General features: G+C 43.2%; 2 protein-coding genes across 4 annotated transcripts in view; one reads left to right on the top strand and one right to left on the bottom strand.

Annotated features, from left to right (window-relative positions):
- LOC131911230 (serpin B6) overlaps positions 1-22,994 on the bottom strand; it is a 91,967-nt gene that overhangs the window by 39,497 nt on the left and 29,476 nt on the right. The gene's annotated exons all lie outside the window — the stretch shown is intronic.
- Positions 588-20,220, top strand: Nqo2 (N-ribosyldihydronicotinamide:quinone dehydrogenase 2). 2 transcript variants are annotated; one of them, XM_059263213.1, is made up of 8 exons: positions 608-719; positions 4,411-4,484; positions 4,633-4,719; positions 7,390-7,554; positions 11,427-11,557; positions 13,015-13,128; positions 14,056-14,157; positions 17,219-20,220. In XM_059263213.1, the coding sequence occupies exons 3-8, from the start codon at positions 4,713-4,715 to the stop codon at positions 17,393-17,395; spliced, it is 696 nt and encodes a 231-aa protein (XP_059119196.1). In that variant the 5' UTR covers positions 608-719; positions 4,411-4,484; positions 4,633-4,712; the 3' UTR covers positions 17,396-20,220. The 2 variants fall into 2 exon arrangements, with proteins under 2 accessions (XP_059119195.1, XP_059119196.1); XM_059263212.1 differs by lacking the exon at positions 4,411-4,484 and having other exon boundaries at positions 588-719.

The following is a 22,994-nucleotide window of genomic DNA, read 5'->3' as shown; positions in this document are numbered from 1 at the left end:
TCCTCTTCACAGTTTCCCTCAGTGATGACATCTGGCAAGGGTCTTACCATGCGTCATGGATAGGACAGCAAAGAATGCGCCCCTCAACACAAAGATTGTTCTTATAGTCGCAGGCATTTCCCCTCCTAAATCTTGGCAACCACTATTCTGATTCCCCATTCCTGTAATTTGCTCTTTCAGGAATCATGAAGTAAATAACTTTGGGGGACTGGCCGCTCTTTGGGAAATGCCCTGCGGACTGGAGCTGGGTGTATTCAAGGCCCATTCCTTTTTTGATTGCCTAGTACTACGCTGTGGGCGTTTTGTTCTGTTTACCCGGATATATGCAGTGGCTGTGTGTGATAAAGTACAAGGCAGGAGGGCGCCTCTACCCTTCTCCCAGTACAGGCTTCTTGCCAGTCTCCCTCAGCAAGGAGCCAAACCCGTCCTGCCCACGACCACGGGAGCCCAGCCAGCGCGGGGCGGTAACAAGACAGGGAGACTTGGGGAGGGAAGACTGAAGTCCAGCGATCCCACACTGACAGGCCCGAGTTGTGGGTGGGCTATTGCTCACAGGCCGCCAGAGGACAGTGTGAGGGCGGGGCGAGGGGCGGAGCCCAACGGGGGAAGCAGCCCTGGGTCCCAGTGCGCAGCCGTGGTGTCTGCAGGCAAGCTTTAGGCATTCAAGCCCAGGAATCTGGCGGTGTCACAGTGCGCAGTGCTCCCTGCTGAAGGCCGAGGTGAGAGTCAGTTCACTGCTTTCCCTGGGGCGCGCACATCCTACGTCCTTCCTGCAAGCGACCTTGGGGATTGGGGGAATGCCGGACAGAAGAGGCCCCTTCTGGGTTTTAGCTGGCAAATTAGACCGTGGACCCGTGTCCCGGAGGTTCCTCGCACCTTGAGCCTTTCTTAAAATTTCAGCCCACGTTACCACATTAGGCCCAGGTTCTGCTTAATACAAACGGTTGCATTTTGTCAGCCCACTTGTTAGAGAGCATATTTATTACCAAAGGGTAAAAGTCAAAGAGGAGCCCAGAGCCGAGTTTCTACACCGGTGCCTTCCCTTACCCTGGTGCCTTCAAGCAGCTGAGGTTCACTCTGCCTTCAAGGACTGGCTCAAAAGAAATATCAGCTTCTGTAACTATTAATGTGAAATTATTGGTTTCAGCAACCTCTCATCTCTGGAAATCTCAGTCAGGGATATAGAAAAATGAACTTGTGTGAATCATAGAAACCTCTAGTAGAGTGAAATACAGATGGGGGGTGCGGGGGGGGGGGTGGTGGTGGTGGTGGTAACCTAAGTGATCACAGAAAGCAGGCAGGCAATGATGTCGCTACAGGATGACATGTTAGCTGTTCAAATGACCAACATAGAGCCTGCCTGTGTAGAAGAAAGAGGCACAGTAAATGATACAATGAAAAATCAAAATAGCTGCTGGGTGTTAAGAAAATTATATTTTGGCCGGGCGGTGGTGGCGCACGCCTTTAATCCCAGCACTCGGGAGGCAGAGGCAGGCGGATTTCTGTGAGTTCGAGGCCAGCCTGGGCTACCAAGTGAGTCCCAGGAAAGGCGCAAAGCTACACAGAGAAACCCTGTCTCGAAACCCCCCCCCCAAAAAAAATTATATTTACCTCTAAATATCAGAGCTCATTTCATGTGTCTTGTTGGTTAACAACCACAGTCTCCCACCAAAAACAAAACAACAACAGCAGAAACAAAACACCTGGTTAACTTGCAGTTTCCGCCAAAGGAGAGCTATTAATTCATCTCTATGCCTGAGGGTGAAGAGCCTGTGTCAGGAGACTTCTCTATGTTTCTTCCCATTTCTTACTCTAGGAGAGTTGAGTAAGAGGAAATTAAACTCTGATGCACACACCCGCCCTCCATTTACTGTAAATGTGGAAACTGGGCTGACGGTACAGCTAGGGATGGTGCAGCAAGGGGAGCTGCAGAGAGAGAACAGCGTGTCTGGGGTGCTGCAGTCCAAGTCTCAACTAAGGCGGCTCTGGTCCCTCACTTGGGGAATCTCAGTATGTATTTTGTTCATCTGCAGTGGCTTTGGGAACCTCTGAAAACGTGGATCAGGCCATGGGGCTCTCTGCCTAAGGTCTTGGTTAATCTTAGGATAAAATCTTTACCCTGCCGGGCGGTGGTGACACACGCCTTTAATCCCAGCACTCGGGAGGCAGAGCCAGGCGGATCTCTGTGAGTTCGAGGCCAGCCTGGGCTACCAAGTGAGTTCCAGGAAAGGCGCAAAGCTACACAGAGAAACCCTGTCTCGAAAAACCAAAAAAAAAAAAAAAAAAAAAATCTTTACCCTGCCCTGTTTACTTGGTTATTCCCCATCCAGCTCCTTGGCTGCATCCCCGACCACTCACTTCAAACCACAGCCCAACTAAATAACCTTTCTTGCTGTTTCTGGAACTCTCCAGCTCAGTTCTTACTGGGTCCTTACTTGATTGCCGGCCTGCCTGCCTGCCTGGACTTCTCTCTTGCTCCAGGTTTTTGCATGGCTGGCTCCATACCACCATTTATTCTGTCTCTGTTCTGACACACTTTCTGTAACGGGACAGACAGAGGAAATGTGGACTTGTGGTGTCCATGTCATGTTTAGTGACTCTGAGATATGAGAAAGTCACCTGATTAGTGCTCTGCCAGAGATGAAGCTTTTGATCTGCTCTGTAAACATGCAGTGTGAACCCTGGGAGGAACTTTGACCTCCTTCTCTAACCCCTCTGCTAGTCTTAAGGACCATCCTTTCCACAAGGCATTATAAGGAGGGGCACCCTTAGCACCCTCAGCTCACAAGAATTTAACTTGCAAATAGTACTCATCAGAAAAGAAAATACTTGGCACTGACTTCCCAGGAGGTCAAGGTCAATTCTGACTTGGAAAAGGTCAGACTGTACCCTGGGGAAGATGTCATCCAGCATGGAGCTTTCCACCCACTGACCCATCATAACCCTTGGTACCTTCCAAAAGCCCTCAGCACCTAGCATGCGACCACTATCACCAAACGAAGTTTTAAGACAGAGAAATCACCTCCATTTTCCTCAAGGCTGTCCTTGAACAAATAAATCCATCCTCCCACCAGTCCTGTAGCATGTAATATGAGCATGGTAACACTGATTGGTTTTCTATTGAATGTGGCAAACACCTTTCATCCCAGTAAAGTGTTTCTTCAGGGTATCACTGCTGCCATCATCACCAGCAATTTCCACTGGTCGAGGATGATCTTGAACTCCTGATCCAGGATTACTGGCATATTCTACCATACCCCAAGCCCTGTTCAGATCCTACTTTTGATTCTTTTGAGCAGATAATCAGAAGTGAAACTAGAGAAGAACATAGTGATTTCCTGTTTAATTTTTAAGGAGCCTCTCAGTTGCCTTCCATAGAAGCTGCACCATTTACACCTTACCAACACTGAAACAGTCTCTTTACCTGCCACCAAGTCTTGCTATTTGATTTTAGCCATAATATTTCCCTAATGACTAATATGCCTTTCCACATGCTTAAAGCTCATTTATGTAACTTTGGGGTAAAGTCTGGTCAAGTCTTTACCCATTTCTGAGTTGGACTGTTTGGTTTTTCCCTTTTATCTGAGTGTTTTGTTTTTTCCTGTCAATATCAGGAAATATTGTATATTAGTTACTTTTCTGCCACTGTGACAAAACACCACGATCAAGGTGACTCGAAGAACAGAGTCTATTGTGGCCCATGGCTTCAGGGGATTAAGAGTCTAGGATGACAAGGGAACATGACAGCAAGCAGCAGGCATGATGACAGCAGCAGGGGCCTGAGAGTTCACATCTACAGTCACAAGCAGGACGCAAAGTGCATGAACCAGGAGTGGGGCAGTGATCTAACCCAAAGCCTGCCCCAGTGTTTACTCCTCCAGCAGGGCTGCACCCCCAACCTTTCCAAACAGCATCACCAAATGCAAACCATCAAACCAAGACATCCTCCCTCCAGAAAGTTGTTTTGGAGATGGCCAGCCAAGAGAGTGACGACACAAGCCTCCTTGTCTCTACAGCCCATTAGGGAGAACATTTTATCCAAAATCTTTTGCTGAAGAGGAAGGTGCTGGAGATTAAACTCCAGGCCTTGCATATGCTAAGCACATGTCCTACCACTGATTTCCACCCAAGGTCCCCCTAGAATCCTATTACATTATAGCCACCATCTATATGTGCCATCTTTCTTACTTCTCTGGGCCACCCTGTAACTCTAGATGGAAGACTGAAGCACCCAACTGGCCTTATTTATAGTTGAGAAAAAGGCCCAGTAATGCATACTGACACCACCCCCTTGACTTCCTCAGTACCCTTCATCTTATCAGCCCCACTAGCTAAAAGGGAAATCTTGGGGTGCAGGAAGGCTGGCTGAGGAGCCACCACTCAAATTTTTATCTGTGGTTCATTTCCCAGGAGTTCTTCTACAGCTGCCTGCATGGAAAGTTCAAGTCCTTCCAGAAAACACAGAAAAGCGCTGGTTTGGCACTGTATGTGGTTTATACCAGGAGCCCACTTCTCCAGAGGCTGCCTCGCCCTCTGAGAAGCCTGTGTTCAGATGTGTTTGTGAAGCAGCCACTGTGAGGCCTACACTTGGTATCCTGACCTCAGCCCTATCTTCCATTCCTCCTCTTCCAGAGTGTTGCAGTCACCAAGAAGAGAGACAGTTCTGAAACTTTGGGCTACTCTTCCAAATCAGAGAATCCATCCCCTCCAGCATGGCAGGTAATGACCTGTTATGGGGATCTAAGACATTTAGCCAGAAATTCTATCATTTGTTATTAAAAATCCTAAGCAACCTAGATGCATATATGAACCTTCTTGGTTTATGACATCACTGCATGTAATTATTTTCTTTTGTATTTTTACCTTTTCCATTTCAACCTCCTCCAGAAAGAGTGGGATGCACGGCTATCCTGTCATTGTCCAGAAACCATCCTTGGGACAAAAAGTTCCCCAAAAAGGGGAACTGAGGAAATGGGCTTCTATTTTAGACCAAGGTTTGATTCCATCTTTACCGTTCCCCTCCTTCTGTAGTAGTGGGGACCAAACTCAGCACCACATGCACCAGAAGCACATGTTCTATCACTGAGCCCACCTCCAGTGCTCCTGTGTGTGTTTATTATATACATGAACACATCAGAGACACATACGTAATTTTACAACTCATTATTTTTTACTCAGTAATATATAACATTGTAATTCTTTCACTTTAAACATGTAGATTTACCTTATTGTACATGTTATGGTATAGATTTGGGTTTTTCCTTTGCTTTTACAATATTTGTTTGTTTGTACATGCCAGAAAAGTACTCTACTGAGCTATATTCTGTCCCTTTACCTGGCTTTGGATTTTTCACCCTTGGTACTACTGATTTGAGACGGGATCAGTTTTACAGGTGCCATCTTATAGTGTATTTAGCACTGTCTCTGGGCTGTGCCCATTAGATGCCAGAAGCACCCCTTCCACCACCAGTTATGACAATTAGAAACATCCCCACCTTTGACAGCAGTGCCCGTGACTGGTAATGCTGCCCCTAATTGAGAAACAGTGATGTAGGTATTTCATTTATATCCATCCTCTTGGCAAGCCTTTAAAGTACAGTTCCTTTATAGCACTGTAGCATTAGAAAGTGAAATAAAACCTAGTAAGTAACCCAACACATGGAATTCAACCTTTACACTCAGATGAATGCCCTGAAACTGTTTGCTTCAAACTAACATGTGTTTTCTATTCAGGGTCCTAGACTAGAAAGTTCAAACCAAGAGTTTAACATCTTAGTGCCAGAGAGATTGCCAGTAAAGTGCTTGCCAAACACACATGAGACCTGAGTTCAAATTCCTAACACACACACAAAACCTAGGCACAGGAGCACTCATCTGTAACCCAGCATGCAGATAGAGGCATTCCTGGAGCTCTCTGTCCAGCCACTCTAGCCAAATCAGTTCAATGAGAGACTATCTCAAAAAATAAGGTAGAAAGCCACTGAAGAAGACACCTGACACAGACCTCTGGCCTCTATAACGTAGGTGTACTTACATTGACATGCACCCGTACACACACGAGTTTTACTATGCATGCTCCTGTGTGTGTGTGTGTGTGTGTGTGTGTGTGTGTGTGTGTGTGTGCGCGCGCGCGCGCGCGTGTGTGTATACAAGCACACATGCATATGCAGGTGCACTTCCGTGTGTGTGTGTGTGCATGAGAAGGCCAAAGGTTGACACTGAATATCTTCCTCACTCATTCTCCACCTGATTTTTAAAATTCTCTTTTATGTACATGAGTGTTTGCATGTATGTCTGTGTACCACATGCATGTCTTGCATCCACAGAGGTCAGAAGAGGGCATTGGATCTTCTGCAACTACAGTTACAGATGATTGTGAACTGCCAATGTAGGTGTTGAGAACTGAACCCAGGTCCTCTGGAAGAGCTCCTCTGAGCCATCTCTTCAGGCCCCTCAACCTTATTTTTTAAATACAGGGTCTGTAATGGAATCTGCAGCACCCTGATTGACCTAGACTGGCTAGCCTCTGAGCTCCCAGTATTCTCTTATCTCTACCTACCCCCTACTAAGTACTAGTGTTACAGACATGTGCTGACACCCTTGGGTGGGTGCTAGGATCCAAATTCAGGTCCTTATGCTTATTTATGACAGAAGCAGTGCCTTCATGGCCTGCTCTTAGAATCTTCTTATCTCAATGTTACCACCAAAAGAGGTTCCACATGGCTCTGTCTCCCTCAAGACACCAGGGTCTGCTTCATCCTACTTTATTTAAATGTCAGGTGTCCATGGACCTGGGGGAGGTGAAAGCAGAATACACCAGTCACAGAAGGTTAATTCCTTTTATTTTTTGTTTTGTTTTGTTTTCTGTTATAGAGAAAGGCTAAAACTTGTCATAAAGGCTATCCAAACTGAGCAGGCTTTTTAAAGATTTTTAGTTGTATGTTTTCTAAGGAGACATGGTTTAGTTCATTGTATTTGTGAGTAAAGGTTGACTATCCCAATCCAAACATACAATTTTGAGCACATGATTACCATATCTCCAGAGTCAAAAAGATTGGATTCATGAGCATTTACAATTTTGAATTTTAAAGTTTGGGGTGTTTGACTTATAAAGTCTATACAAATTTTGCAAAGTCTGAAAAGCCAAATTCCAAATCATTTCTGGTCCCAAGCATTTAAAAAATAGGAGCTACTCCATTTGCATTAGTAAGCCCAAGTTACAGCACACTACAATAGTACTAAAATATTATCTTATCACCCATTTAAATGGTTGCTGGTTCCTTTGTTTCAGTGCAGTGATAAACCTATCCATCACTTTCACCCTAGTCTTCACTGAGTTTTGACAAAAAGATGTGCTCTTTAAAGGAAACATCTCTTCCCCTGGTACAGGTAAGAAAGTGCTCATCATCTATGCACACCAAGAACCCAAGTCCTTAAATGGGTCCCTGAAGAAAGTGGCTGTTGAAGAACTGAGCAAGCAGGGATGCACAGTCACTGTGTCTGACTTGTATGCCATGAACTTTGAGCCAAGAGCCACAAGAAATGATATCACTGGTGAGTGAGTCTAGGCTTAAATCATGTGTCTTAAAAATTTTCTGTGTTTTATAATTTTTTTATTTTATATGCATTGGTATTTTGCCTGCATGTATGTCTGTGTAAGGTGTCAGATATTGGAGTTACAGACAGTTGTGAGCTGCCATGTGAGTGCTGGGAATTAAACTCAGGACTTCTGGAAGAGCAGTCAGTGCTCTTAACCACTGAGCCATCTCTCCAGCCCCCGTATTTTATAATTTTTTAAAATGTCAACAATATCTAACTGTTGTTCCGTGGCCTCAAGTCTCAAGTCAAGAGTCCATGGTGCCAGTCTCTGTCATTCCTGTCCCCCAGCAACCCAATTCCTCTGCTCTCAACATAGTGAGGTTTCTTTTAAAAGAAAGATTATTCTATTTAATTATGTGTATGTCTATGTGAGGGTAGGTGCAGATGCATATGGTTGTCTGCAGAGGCCAGAAGTGAGCATTGGATACCCTGGAGCTAGAGTTACAGGCAGTTGTGAGCCTCTGGACATTGGTGCTAGGATTTGAATCTGGGTCCTCTACAGAAACAGTATGTGCTACCTCTCCAGCCCCATTTTCTGTATTTTCAGAGATATCTGTGCTATGCAAGCAAGTATGAGGGTTGCGTTAGTCAGCTTCTTCACCTCTCACAGAACACTTAACCAACTTGAGGAGAGATTTATCTGGGCTTGCAGTTCTAGGACAGTGGCTGGATCCACTTGGATCATTGCTGCAATGGCTTCTAAGTACCTGGGAACCTGAGCACAATGAAACTAATTCTGGGAAATAGCTTCCTAGGATTTGAACATTTTCAGTAAGATCAGGCAGTAGGCAAGCCTGCAGGGCATTGTCTTAATTAGTGATTGAGGGGGAGGGCCCAGCCTGTGTGGGTTGGGCCACCCCTGTACTGGTGATCCTGGGTTCTATAAGAAAGCAAGCTGAGCAAGCCATAAGGAGGAAGCCAGTGATCAGCACCCCTCCATGGCCTCTGCATCAGCTCCTGGCTCCAAGTTCCTGCCCTGTTTGAGTTCCTGTCCTGATTTGCTCCAATGCTGAAGAGTGATATGGAAGTATAACCCCCCCAAAAAAAACCCTTTCCTCCCCAAGTTGCTTTGGTCATGGTGTTTCATCATAGCAGTAGTTACCCTAACTAAGGCAGAATTTAGTACCAGGAGTGAGGTACTGCTGTGACAGACCTAACCATGTTGTTTGGGGAAGATTGTGAAAGGACTTTGGAACTTTGGGTGAGAAAAGCCATTGAGTAGTTGAAGCTTGGTGAGCTGTTCTGTAGGAGCTTGGAAAAAAAGAATGTTAAGAGAAATGCAGACAATGGAGACTTGGGTTGTGAAATTCCAGAGGGAAGTCTGAGAGTTGCTAAAAGACTATTGGGGCCATTGCATATTTACTATTTTGAATTAAGATTCTGTAGTTTTGGTCAGCTGGAGCTGAAGACTCAGCCATGATTAACAAGAGACCAGTACCATTGAAGTGAAACCTTTACTTTACTGGGTGTCTTAGTCACTGCTCTATTGCTGTGAAGAGACACCAAGGCAACTCTTATAAAAGAAAGCATTTAATTGGGGCCTTGCTTACAGTTTCAGAGGGTTAGTCTGACATCATCATGGCAGGGAACATGGTGGCATGCATGGGGGCAGGCATGGTACTGGAGAAGTAGCTCAGAGTTACATCCTGGTCTGTAGGCAGCAAGCAAGACATTGGATCTGTTGTGGGATATTGAAACCTCAAAGTCCACTCGCAATGACACACTTCCTCCAACAAGGTTACATCTCTTAATCTTTCTCAGTCTACCAACTGATGACTAAGCATTCAAATATATGAGCCTATGGTGACCAATTCTTTCAAACCACCACACTGGGACAATTGATGTTGTCAGCTAGAGCTGAGAAACTAGCAGTAATTAAAAAGAAACCAGCATCATTGAGGTGAAATCTTCTGGGAAGTGTTTCCTGAGAGTCAGCACACAAAATTATATATATGTATATGTATCTATACATCTATATCTATAATTTAATATTCTTATCAATCTAGGTCAGTATCACTTCCTAGTTTTTGTAATTGTTAAAGTCTTTTAAGTCAGCATTCCAGATCAAAAAAAGAAACCTGGTGATATTTTTGCTGCAGTTCCATTAAGTATATAGGTGAACTTAGCAAGAATTCCCCTTCTGCGATGCTGTCTCTTGCTCTCCAAGAGAATGATGTAACCTTTCATTTGCTCTGCATTCCCTCCTTCTCTTCCCTCTCCCTTTCTTCCCTCAGGTTTACTGAGATGTTTTAACATGGATTTTGATAGGTGTATACTCAGCCAACCCTAACTTTCTTTTTTTGTTTTTTTTTGTTTGTTTGTTTGTTTTGAGACAGGGTTTCACTGTGTAACAAGCCTTGGCTGTACTGGAACTTGATCTGTAAACCAGGCTGGCCTTGAACTCAGAGATCCACCTGCCTCTGTCTCCCAAGTGTTGGGATCAAGGGCATATACCATCACTATACAGCTCTTTCTTACTGTTAGTAATGCTTTAATTGATTCTATGGGGCTCTCCAGACTTGTGAACAACTATCAGCAAATAATTTCACCTCATTTTTTCTAGTATTTAATACCCCTAATTTGAAGGTGCTCATTGTCTATTGTTGTGTAGAGTACTCCTCCAGATACAGTCTGTAATATTCATCACGATCTTTCTTTTTATATTTATGTGTATGTGTGTTTGCTTGCTTGCCTATATGTACACCACACGCATGCAGGTGCCCGAGGAGGCTGGAAAAGGGTATCAGAACTCCTGGAATTGGAGTTACAGAAGGTTATGACCTGTCTTATGTGGGTGCTGAAATTCTGATCCTCTTCAAGAGCACCAAGTGCTTTCAACCACTGAGCCATCTCTCCACCTCCCCTCCTCCCTTTATTTAATACACCAGTTCAAGCTGGGGATATATCACAACAACTTGATAAGCATGTGCAAAGCCAATACTATTTTCTCTTAATAAACAGCAGCACGGGGACTAAGAAAACAGAAAGTAAGATAAGAAGTCATAATTTTAAGCTAATAAACTAATACATATTCATACCAAAATATAGGTGATAAGATTAAAAGTGCAAGCAAATACTATACTATTTTATATCCACCCACCAATTTTATTATGTGCAGGAAGTGTCAGAACCAGTTCCCTTGGATACTGAAGGAATACTGTAAGTACAAATGACCTAGGTGGATTTGTCCTGCATGGAAAGTGTTGGCCATACCCCATCTGATAACCTCTCCAGTACATCCTAGCCTCTTTCCTATAGTACTTATGGTCTAAGGGTGCCTGTAAAGCACAGAAAAATAGAATGCAAAGAAATGCTCAATTTTTTTTCAGTTATGAAAATACTGAAGGACTGACCCACTTTCCATTGAGATTCTTCTCAGAGATCTTAAGTTTGCAACCTCTAGGCTTGATGCTATGCAGTGGAGGTCACACCTAAGTCGTAGGCTACCCTACCTGTAGGGCCACTTCTGCTCCTTGGGACTCATATGGCACTCACTAAGTACCTAGCTTCTCACAAGTCTTGGCTTCCTCTCTACTAAACCAGGAATTATAGTGATCTCATGGGTTGTTAGGAAGATATGAAAAGTGACTAGTGCAGAGCACAGCTCCTGACAGATAGCAAGTACCTGTCATTGTGGTTCTCCCAGCTTCTCTATCCTTAGCCTGGTCTCAAGGCTGAGCTTCTGGCCAGGTCACAGCAAATCCCCAAGACTTTCATGAGGTCAGACCACAGGTTTTTTTTGGAAGGAATTGTAACAAGGGAACTGGGAACTGGGACAAGCTGGGGATACTCACCTAGGACTGAGAAATTGAATTCTTCCTTCCTAGGTGCCCTCTCTAATCCTGAAGTCTTCAGATATGGGATAGAGACCTATGAAGCCTACAAGAAGACAGCTCTGACCAGTGACATACTTGAGGAGCAGAGAAAGGTGCAAGAAGCTGATCTAGTGATATTTCAGGTTTGTTTTTTCCTCAGATTAATGAGTAGGTTCATCCTATGAACAAACACTTGAACATTACATTTGGAACTAGTGATTTTTTTTAGCACATATACATGGTTACTTGAAATACCTTTCCTAGTTATAACCCTAGTTAGAATACTTTCCTACTTTGATAAAGAGACCCTTATAGTCAATGTTACTCAAACCTCTGACTCCCTAAGTCAGTATGAATCAAGAATGTACCCACTGGCCCACAGTCCCAAAAGCATCTGAATCATGCCAGTCTTTCTGCTTTTATCCTCCCAAAGCCCCTGTCCCAGACATGCCAGCTAGCTGGGAACCAGCTTTCTCTGCACAACTGTTTATCAAGGCAGTTTAGGCCAACTCCTGCATTAAATGCCCTGACCATTGACAGGACAACCTCTCACTAGTTACTACATACACATTAGTGTATGCACGCGTGCGCGCGTGCGCGCGTACACACACACACACACACACACACCACAGATTGGTGTATATATCCCAAGAAGGAGAAGCCACTACAGAAGGAACTAGCCCCATAGACTGACTTCCAGAAGTACTAACTCAGTCGGACCACTCCTGCCAGCAATGGACAGGGTGCAGTTAACGTGGGCCTGAAGTATGGACAGTCAGGTAAGTGTGGGAGCACTGATGAAAATCCAAGTCAGACTCAACAGGAACTGTGGCTGAGTATATAAGGCTCTGCTCACCTGAATCCTCTGAGCAAGAACAGTCATGGCAGCACTTCTGGAGTGCTCTGTTCTCCCCAGATTTCCATCACGCGAGGACTTCACTGACCAAAAGTCTCTGTTTTAGTTTGGGTTACTATTGCTGTGATAAAACACCATGACCAAAAGCCAAGTTGGGGAGGAAAGGGTTTATTTGACTTACACTTCCACATTCATAGGCCACCATGGATGGAAGCCAGGACAGAAACTCAAATAGGGTGAGAATATGGAGACAGGACATGATGCACAGGCCATGGAGTGTTGCTTCCTGGCTTGCTCAGCTGGCTTCCTTACAGAACCCAGGACCACCAGCCCAGGGGTGGCACTACCCACAATGGACTGAGCCCTCCCCCATCAATCACTAATTAAGAAAATGCTCTACAGGCTTGCCTGCAGCGTGATCTTATGGAGGCATTTTCTTAATTGGGCTCCCTCCTCTCGGATGACTTTAGTTTGTGTCAAGTTAACATAAAACTATGCAGCACACATCCTCACTGTCTACTTTGTGGCTAGCATAAGGAACTGTCATTGGGAGACCATCACTGTAATAGCAACTACACCATAGTCAGTTCTACCTTTAGCCCCACTGTGCCCATGTTGTGCCCACTGAGCAGATCCTATAGGCTATCTTTGCCTGCTGGGTGCCCTGAAAGGAGAGGTCAGTGGGACTAAAGTATGAATCCTGAGACAGAGCATAATTTGTTTCTACTTGTTGTCTATCCCCAGTTCCCACTATACTGGTTCAGCGTTCCAGCAATCCTAAAAGGCTGGATGGATAGGGTGCTGTGCCAAGGGTTTGCCTTTGACATCCCAGGCTTTTATGACTCTGGTTTTCTCAAGGTATGTTCTCTGGGGATAAGGATTGCTACAGATCCTTCCAGTGAAAGGAAGGGGAGGAAGGGATGAGGAGGGAATCTATCAACTTATATGTCTAGTTTGCATCTTTGTGTTAGGTAAGTAAATATTCATTAAGCACTCATTAAGCACTTAATGTATGCACAGCACATTTCATGGATGATAAGTGCATCCGTTTTTAAATTCACAGAGCTTTTTGATTATGGGGGATATGCATCTACACTAATCTACACACAAGGAAAAGGAACTATGGGGCTAAGTACTGGGCAAGAGTGAAATGGGTAATGACATGGACAGTACCATTTTCAGCCCCAACCTCAGGGTACTGACTCTGTGACAGTCTGGCTGATTTTACACTATTTTACACTTTTGGGCTCCATATGCCCACCCTGGGTGGGGGGATAATCATACACCTCCTGTATTTTAGGAGAGGGTGTGGAAAACCTGGTAGGTACCATGCATTGTATCTGTAAATGTCTTACTGAGAGGACTTTCTACTAAGCAAATGGCTTTGCATTCTAAAAGCTTCAAGAATTAAATGTATATGAGGAAAATAAGTCAAGTAACCAAGATACTGACCTTCACTGCATAGTCATCCTGTGTGAGCTTCACTCACCTCCCATCAGCCCTGTGGTCAGTAGTTCAATTCTCACGGGGTCTCTGAAACCTAGTTCCCTCCAGAAGTTTTATATTCACTTGTCCCTTTGCTGCCTGCTCTGTCCCCATCCCTGTTAGGGTATTAGCTGTCACCTTTAGATGGGACTGTGGGACATGGGGAGATTACATTTGTCTACCCTGGAAGGAACCTGACTTCAGACTCCCTTCCGACCTTCTTATCTGTACAACGTCCCAGGAGCACTGTTTCCTCTTCTGGCAGCCCCATGATGCATTTACTTTCTCCCTTGCCTGCAGGGTAAATTAGCCCTCCTTTCCTTAACCACGGGAGGTACAGCTGAGATGTACACAAAAGCTGGAGTCAGTGGAGATTTCCGGTACTTCCTGTGGCCACTCCAGGTAAACGGGGCTTTGAGCCTTCTCTGCTTTGCTGGTGCACTGGACACCCCCCACCTCCTTACTGCACCTTATACACACACATGCCTTGTAAGCTTGACACTCCATTTGACTCGCAACTAGATAGAGACCATTTTGACTCCCAACTAGATAGAGAAAATAATATTTTATCCTTATCTTATTTTTTTAATTGGTAGCAGTTTAAAGCCTGGCTAAAAGGAAAGACATACAACTTTTAATAATGCTTGACCCAAAGTTAACCAAACCTGGTTAGCCTACTGTATGCTTTCTGGGGATTGTGATAGCCTTGAGGTGGCACCAGGTGTGTGGGTACCAGTGATGAGCAACACCAAGGCCTAGAGAGCCCTCCCCAAACTTACAACGCTCTATGAAGCTAGCACCACCTTAGCCTTGGTGAGAGGTACTACAGACCCTGTGATCTGGATGGCTTCACCTGGGCCTCTGAACACCCTGGAAGATGAATGGCTAAAGAATAACCATCTACTGAGGGGGAAGGCGAAGGCAGAGGGAGTTCCAGCAGGCTAGGATGTCCATGTGTATGGAACATGGGAAAGAGAACATGAGGCAGACTTCAGAGCAAAGACTCTTAGGAGACCTGGGAAGTGAAATGGATGTGCTCTTTCATATGGTGAGGAGGGTTACCTGTCTAGGTGCGAGGAAGGCTTGTACTTAATAGCTGGAGTAATTGCGTTTGTGAATGTAGACATTATGGACAGAAGATGCAGGTATGAGTCTGTGGTATAGCAAGTGCATACACAAAGCCTTGAGTTTGAGCTCCAGCTCCCTATAAGCTAGTTGTGAGAGTACATACCCATAATCACCACTTGGGAGGTGGAGGCAGGAGGATCAGAAGTTCAAAGTCATCTTTAGCTACACAAGTTTGAGGCCCACCTGAAATATAGGAGTCCCTGCCTCAAAATAATAAATAAAAATTAGGAATTGTCCCTTTTCTTTTTAGGTTCACATTTCTTACACCCCATTTCTATTGAGATGTTGGCATTTTTTATTTATTTATTTTGGTTTTTTCGAGATAGGGTTTCTCTGTGTAGCTTTGGAGCCTATCCTGGAACTCACTCTATAGACCAGGGGGGCCTCAAACTCACAGAGATCTGCCTGCCTCTGCCTCCCAAGTGCCGGGATTAAAGCAGTGTGCCACCACTGCCCAGCAAGATGTTGGCATTTTTTAACTGATTTGTTAGCTCTCTCCTCTCTCTCCCTCTCTTTCTCTCTCTCTGTTAGTGAAATTATTCTATTATATCTTTTCAAAAACAGTAAGAGTTTCTTTTATATAGATAGTATATAATTAAGTTCACTCCTTGCCTTTGTTGTTTGCTCTCCTGTGTGTTATGGATGTGTGTGTGTGTGTGTGTGTGTATGCACTTGCCCACGCATGCATGTGTGAATGCTACAGGTCAATTTCAAGTTTCTTCCTTGATCACTTTCCACCTCATTTTTTGAGATCACATCTCCCACTGATCCTGGTGCTTGCTAATTTGGTTGGACTGGATGGCCAGGGAGCCCTGGGATCTGCCTATCTTTGCCCCTCCCCCCACATATACTGGGGTTACAGACCCAGCTTTTTTATGATTAGAGTTCAGAACTCAGGGCCTTATCCTTGCACAGCAAGCATGAAACCATCTGAGCTGTCTCCCTAGCCCACTGTTACCATTTTAAATTTAATAATCTGCATTTATGAAGGCTACTGGTTTCCCCCTCTCTCTCTTTCACCCAGTCCATTTGCTGAGTTCTTCTAATGATGTTAATTAGTTTTAAATTTTTTATTTAATTTTTAAAAATTACATTATTTATTGAGGCAGAGAAGAGCAGGGGCTCCATGCCACAGCATCCACATGGAGATTAGAGAACAACTTTCAGGAGTTGGTTCTCTCCATGGGGGTCCTGAGAATCGAACTTAGATCATCAGGCTTGGCAGCCTATGCCCTTAGCCACTGAGACATCTTACCAGCCCCATAAATTATTTTTTAAAAAAGATTTGTTTTTATGTGTTTGAGTGTTTTGCTTGCATGCATGCTATATATCACATGTGTGCAGTGCCCACAGAGGGCAGAAGAGAGTATTTGAGTCTCTGGGACTGGAGTTACAGACAGTTGTGAATTGCCATGTGGGTGCTGGTAACCAAACTCTGACTACCAGCAAGAGCATCAAGTGCTCTTAACTGCTGAACTATTTCTCCAGCCCCCAATAGTGGATTTTTAAGAGCTGATTTCCAATAAATAAAATCATGTCGTCTAGCAGAAAGTAATATAACATGTATGTAGGCTTTTTGTCCTCTAACTCCACCTGACAGAGAATTCTTGGATGAGGGTGTAAGTTTTGAAGAGCATAGTGCAGAAGACCAAGTGTGCTGTTTCTAGGGAGAAACTAGGCTCCTTTTGAAAGATGATTACAATTAGTGGGTTAGTGCTCCTCCATGAAGGGCAATTACCCGGTGAGCTTCCTTCTCTGAAGGCTACCCATTCTCATACATGTCACTGACTAAGCTTAAATCTTGTTTTAGAAACATGTACTTTACCTAGTTTATAACAACATATAGTAGAAGAAAGGTAAACAATATAAAAAAATTTAAAGTCCACTTACTCTACACCTCCAGAAAGAATTATTTGTAATTTATTTCCTAATGGCCTAGATAGATCCTTACATAAAAAATGTTTACTAGTTTATTATTGTTGTACATAAATGGTATACAAGAAATACTGTTTAAAATTTGTTTTGATTAACAAGAATGGTCAACAACTTTCTATAGCAGTACATCATAGCTAAAATAACTTCTCTGTACGTAGCATTCAATGTAGCAGAATTTGCCAAATCCATCAAAACTGTAATGTTTAGTGATGGACTCATTAGCCAAGTTCTTCTGCTTATGAAGCACTCTATCCTCCAGCTATCCAGAAATGGGTTGTAAATTTGTAGCATTTGTTTCATAATTTTTTGAAGGATTCTTCATGTCATTTCCCCTTTTTACTAATTTAACTGTGTGTACACAGAGTGTGGTTATGACCAGTTCTTTCCTTTCTGACTTCAGCATGGCATATTACACTTCTGTGGATTTAAGATCCTTGCCCCACAGATCAGTTTTGGTATTGACACTTCATCAGAAGAAGAAATAAAAGTGATGGTGGCATCATGGGCCCAGCGGCTGAAGAGCATCTGGAAGGAAGAGCCTATCCAGTGCACACCCCCTTGGTACTTCCGAGAGTAACATTTTGTGCTCTGAGCACATCTAACAAGCAGCACACCGAGAGACCTAAAGTATGTGCAAAGAGAAGGTGGTGCTGTACCCAGAGATGTAGTTAACAGTGCCCACCAATGAGTGTCTTCAGTTTCATGCACCTAGATCAGATATTTCAATAATCAGCTTGGTGCGCTATATTAGTTCTGCCTGGTTGTTATTTACTCATTTTTCATTTCTTTAATGTCTCTCTAAAATCTCTCTTGCTACTTTCAACCTTCATAGTATAGTTTTTCTGAACATGGAGGTGGATTTGTTTGTTGTTTCATTTTATTTAACCCATTGTAACTAATGTTTTAGTATGGAGTTTGAATTTACTTGTCTTTTTCTTTTGATTTGGGGGTTATTATGATGTTTTAATTGAATAGCAGTCTAACATATTTTTAATCATTTAGTACATCAAAGCCTTTGATAGTATTCTACCACTGTTCACAGTGTTACATGAATAACACTGAATAATGACTCTGAAAAAATAGGCACAGATATATGGAGATATCTCTACTGAAGACAAGGCTGTTGCTAGCGCCCAGGGCCCTTGTGAATTGCTGGACCCCAGAGTACTAGGAAGTAGGAATTCTTTTGCCCTGGTCCCACAGCTCCCCATTTCCAGTATTGGATGAGAGGACAAGAATTCTGAACCTTGCTGCCATCCCAGGTTTCAGAAGTCACTACACCTTGGGAGTTGATAACCTCAGCTTGGCCTCACATATCTAAGGACATTATTAATTCTGCCTCCCAAGCAGAAACACTAGCAGTTCCAGAGCTGAGACCTTACTTACATCTAATCAGCTATGTCACCTTACTTAAATCCTTCATCATCAGGGCAGTGGGAATTACTGCTCTACAAACAAAAGGAAATGGCCACACCATTCCCTTAGGAGCATAGGGCCTTGTCTGGTGGTAGCCATTGGCTGTGTCAGAGCAACAGCAGTTGGCAATTGAAGTTAAGGTGTCAGTCCACCAGAACAAAAACTCTCTGATGGGTATATCTCATTAAAGCAAGGCTTACAAGAATACAGACTCCAGAATGTCTTTTGTTTATGCTGTGCCTTCATACTGTTGCTGCTACATACTTTTCTCTGGTATCTGATATAATGTATATGTATGTGGGGGGTCCCCCACTACCTGCATTGTAGTGTGTTTATCTCATTAATACATTCCGATTTTCTGGGCATTTTTATCTGTGGGTTATCTAAAAGGTGACACCTCCTTAAGCTGTATTGTGCATTTGATATCAATAATGTTAGCTTATACAGAGTTTTAATGAATACAAAGAAATACTACACAAGTAAAGGATTATAAATTTTCCCTAAGAGCTGTTTTAGATCACAGCTCAGGTTGACATAGAAAAATAGCTGAATTTCCTCAGCTGCCAAGATAGCTGTACACTATTAGCTGATATAAAGCTTTAAAGTAGCTTTGGATTAGACCAGGAGCCTTGCTAATGGCTTTTAAGATAAACTATTCCCAGGAAAAGCAGTCCAGTTTACAAGGACATAATAGCCAGCTGTCTGATTTGCTGAACCAAGGTTAAAGGTGCAGAGCAATGTAATTGCTGTGCCAGTCTCTTGCTAGGTTTGGCTGATAACCTAGGACAGTGATTAACTCTGTTCTGTTAACTGAGTTCCTAACCTCAGTTTTATAATATGGGTATGTAACCTGAAGACTCAAACTTCAGCCAACTAACTGTTTTTATGTTGGGTCCTGAAATTGCACAGGTGACAGGGAGCAATTCACTGAGGTCTAGAAACAAAAACAGCTTTTGTTCAGATATACCGCAGGAAAAGATTTTCCAACTGGCCAGGGCTACAGACAATAATCTGACCTCATAGCCCCAAGGAAGAGTTGCAAGTTTCCTTTTTATGGGTCTAAAGTTTGACACAGGACAGAAAAATATATTTTAAGATTTAAAACGCTTTTTGTGTCACTATGCCTTGGAGAGTGCAGAGTAAGCTTATATTAAAAGATTTAAGGTAATCCTAAATCCGAACCAGAGCATTTATGACACATTTCTCTCAATGTAAACACTCAGAGTTTGAGAAAGCCCTGCATTTTACAACTGTTAATCACAAAATATTAGTTTAAAATGTTTATTACACTCAGAAGTATAGGATATAGTACACAATTTCCTTATTTTTCTTAGACTCCTCAGTAGTTTAGTTTTATAACTCCTTTAAAATCCTTTATAAGACTATACCTCTCTATAGCAAGAAATCCACAGAGTCCGTTTAAAGGGCAAAGGAATTTATTAAGGGGAAAAACTCACTGTACAGAGCAGAATAGTCTCGGATTCTGGAACGCTGTTCCAGTCATCTGAGTCAGTCCCATATCCAAAACCACAAGGTAGAGAAGAGAGAATGTATGTGCATCTCAGGTCTTAAGGGTCCCCAAAAGGCCATGCCCCAGGGACATGTACTTCAAGGTCACAGGCAGATAGAGCAATTACCTGCTGCATCTCTAGGGGCAGTGCTTCAAGGTTATAGGCAGAACAGTTATGCACTACACCTCTCTAGATAGATAACCATGGTTCTTTCTTTGCAGCTGCATGTTACAGCTCACCAATCAGGGAGTTGACTGAGAAATAATGTTCCTTCTTTGCTCTTTCGACAAGTTATTTAGATTTATTGCTTGTGAGTTGTCAGGATGACTGTTTTTTATCATTTACTTAAGAAATGGAATGTGACCTTCAAATGTAACTCCTATATTGCCTGAAAGATTCTGTTGGGTATATATAACTGTGAAGATCAAAGGGATTCAGATTCAACATGAGAGAATAAAGAGAGAAACAATCAGAATAGGTGTGAGTGTGTTTTTTTTCCTAACCCCCTGAGAAAAAGTCTTAACTTTGCTGTGCTGTGGACTTCCCCTTTGAGCCCTGTCGGTAGCCTGGAAGCTGGTTCTTCTTGGGCTGTGGTACTTGGCTCTGTGCAGTTCTATTCCCTGAGCAATTCTGAATAGAGCTGGGTATCAAAGAAGCAAGCATTGCTCAATGTAAGAAAGTAGGAGGGGTTCTGGGGGAAATCCTAGCAGCTCCAAGGGACAGAGATGCTGGCACAAGTCTCAAGGTGGAGAAAACAAGCCCCCCGCCCCCCAAAAAATGGCAAAATGCAGGGATCAGGAATAAGGTTGTTGTGAGCAATTCAGTGATGGAGGTGGAATGGGATCCTTAGAGAAACACATCTTGTACCACGAGGCCCTCCCACTGATGCGTCTACCAGGCCAACAGCTTTGCCCTTAAAAGTGTTATTCCACCTGGATTACACTAGTACTGAGCCCCCTTGCTGGGACAGTAGTAACTGGCCCAGCACCACTAAGAGCTATCTAGCAAAAAACAAAAACAAAACAAAACAAAAAAAAAAAACAAGGGCTTTTCTATGGCTGGTTCTCTGACCAGGCATTCCAATCACAGACAGAGATTCTAAGGAAATACAGAGAAAGTGAAATTATTTTGGAAACTAACTGCTGTTTGGTTTTATTTTATTTTATTTTATTTTTGTTTGCAATACTAGTTATAATGGTGAGGGAAAGTATCTAAAATACATATGCATATATAGTGGATGTTTAACATGCCAGGAGCTGCTAACCTTTTCAGTAGTGTGGTAGCGCAATGAATCTTTGTAGTAGCTTTATGAGCAAGTACAGTTAGTTGTCTCACTTTATAGGCACAGAAGATGAATCAGAGTTAGATTAAGACTCTTGCTCCAGGGTCACAGCTATAGAGGTGCATGTAGGATTTGAACCTAGATATGGCCCTCTACTGAGCTGGTATGTGGTACTGTGGATACTCATCTTAGCTCATCTCACATATCTCCATGGTCATTCTGGTGGTAACACTGATTTCCCCAGGGTATTTTGTCCTTACGTTGAGCTATGTTATTTTCACAGTGGTGGCCTTGTACCCACTTGTGGCATCAGACAGACCTGACCAATATGTGTTCTGTGGCCCAGAAATAACCCAAGCCAGCAAGGAAATTAAATTCAGGGACTGAACAGACATACTGAGAAATAAAGCCTTTTCTTGATGTAAGACCTGGAGTTGTGACACTATAAGTCAGAAACCATACATAGAGTGTGTAGGCCTACAACCAAAGCCATGCTGAAGGAAAGACTGCCCAAGCTATAGAGAGATAACTTGTGGTGGCATCTGTTGAAACATGGACCTATGCATGTCTGCAAGAATTAGTCATCAGCCTTCCAGTTATGTGAGACAACAGACTGCCATTGGGGCTTGAGTGGTTTGGGCTTAGATTTGTATCAATTACAATGGAAGCAAATCTGAGTAATTCAACAAATATGAATATATAAAAACTAGTAAAATTTAAAGCCATGCAATTTATCAAAACCTTTTCCCCCCCAGATGGGTTCACTATATAGCAGCATCTAATAAGCAAAAGGAGAAAGGGATTAAATATCTGTTACTGGGCAAACTGGTGGGGGTAGGAGAGACTTAATACATCATTCGGTCCCAATATGACTAAGTGGCCTTAAGCACAGCAGCCAGTCCTTGGTGGTATCAGTTTTCCCATCTGTGGTGTAAAGGGGTCTATCCTTCAATTATTACACCACCTAACAAGCAGGAAGCCAGTGTGTCCCAAGTGCTGGTATCAGTAACTGTGATAGTTAGCTGGATTGGATTAAAAATGTTTATGAGATTAGTGGAGTAGTTCTCTGGTGTGTCTGAGAGCATTTCCAATGACAACTGATCAGGAGGCTTTCACCTAACCAAGAGACTAATCCCTTGATAGATTTATAAGACTTCTTTATTGGGAGATACTGAAAGATGGGAGGTAGGGCCTAGCTGGAAGAAGCAGGACACAAGCATGTCCATGGGGGTTATGCCCTGGCCCCTTCATGAATTCCCTTTTCTTCCTGTCTGAGGTGACATGACTTGCTCTCAATGGGCTGAAACTGTAAGCTAAAGTAAACTTTCTACCTTTAACTTTCTTTCTTAGGTATTTTGGTCACAGCAGTGAAAAGCCAATAGAGTAATTTCTTTCTTGAGCCTCAAAAACAACTTGAAATCCTTGCCTAGGATCCCAAAGTCCTGGGGTGCTGACCTGGGTGTGTCCACTGCTACGTCTAATTTTTATTAGCCCTAGCCATTTCTTTTTCTTTAAGGTGGAACTGACTTGCTAAAACGCAATGCATCTGGCCATTTGTTTGATAAAAACCTACTGGGTTAAACCCTAATAAGCTTCAGATTGTACGTTACAAATCAGATCATAAACCACCACACCGGGTGTCTGGCTGAGGTTAAACCTTGCTAAGACTAATTTCCCACTCTTTAGTAGACAAGTTATTCCAAAATGCTCTCCTACAGTAGCAAAACTTCTATCAGATAAACCATTATGAACAAACATCTAAACACATTACTAAAATGAGAAAGTGAAGAAATAACCAAGTATATCCCCAAGCTTACACCCCAACAGTAAAACTAGTCACTTTCACCTGAATGATAGGCATGTGCTGCACCTTGGGCTGCCGTGGTCTCATGCTTACACCAACAAAAGTGGACAAATGGTGCCAAACTACACCACAGGTGTATGTGATGTGAACAGCTAATCATCCT

The sequence above is a fragment of the Peromyscus eremicus genome, chromosome 5, assembly GCF_949786415.1.
Source record: "Peromyscus eremicus chromosome 5, PerEre_H2_v1, whole genome shotgun sequence".
Lineage (NCBI taxonomy): Eukaryota > Metazoa > Chordata > Mammalia > Rodentia > Cricetidae > Peromyscus > Peromyscus eremicus.
The sequence above is the reverse complement of the archived record's forward strand: the minus strand, read 5'-3'. Positions and strand labels throughout refer to the sequence as shown.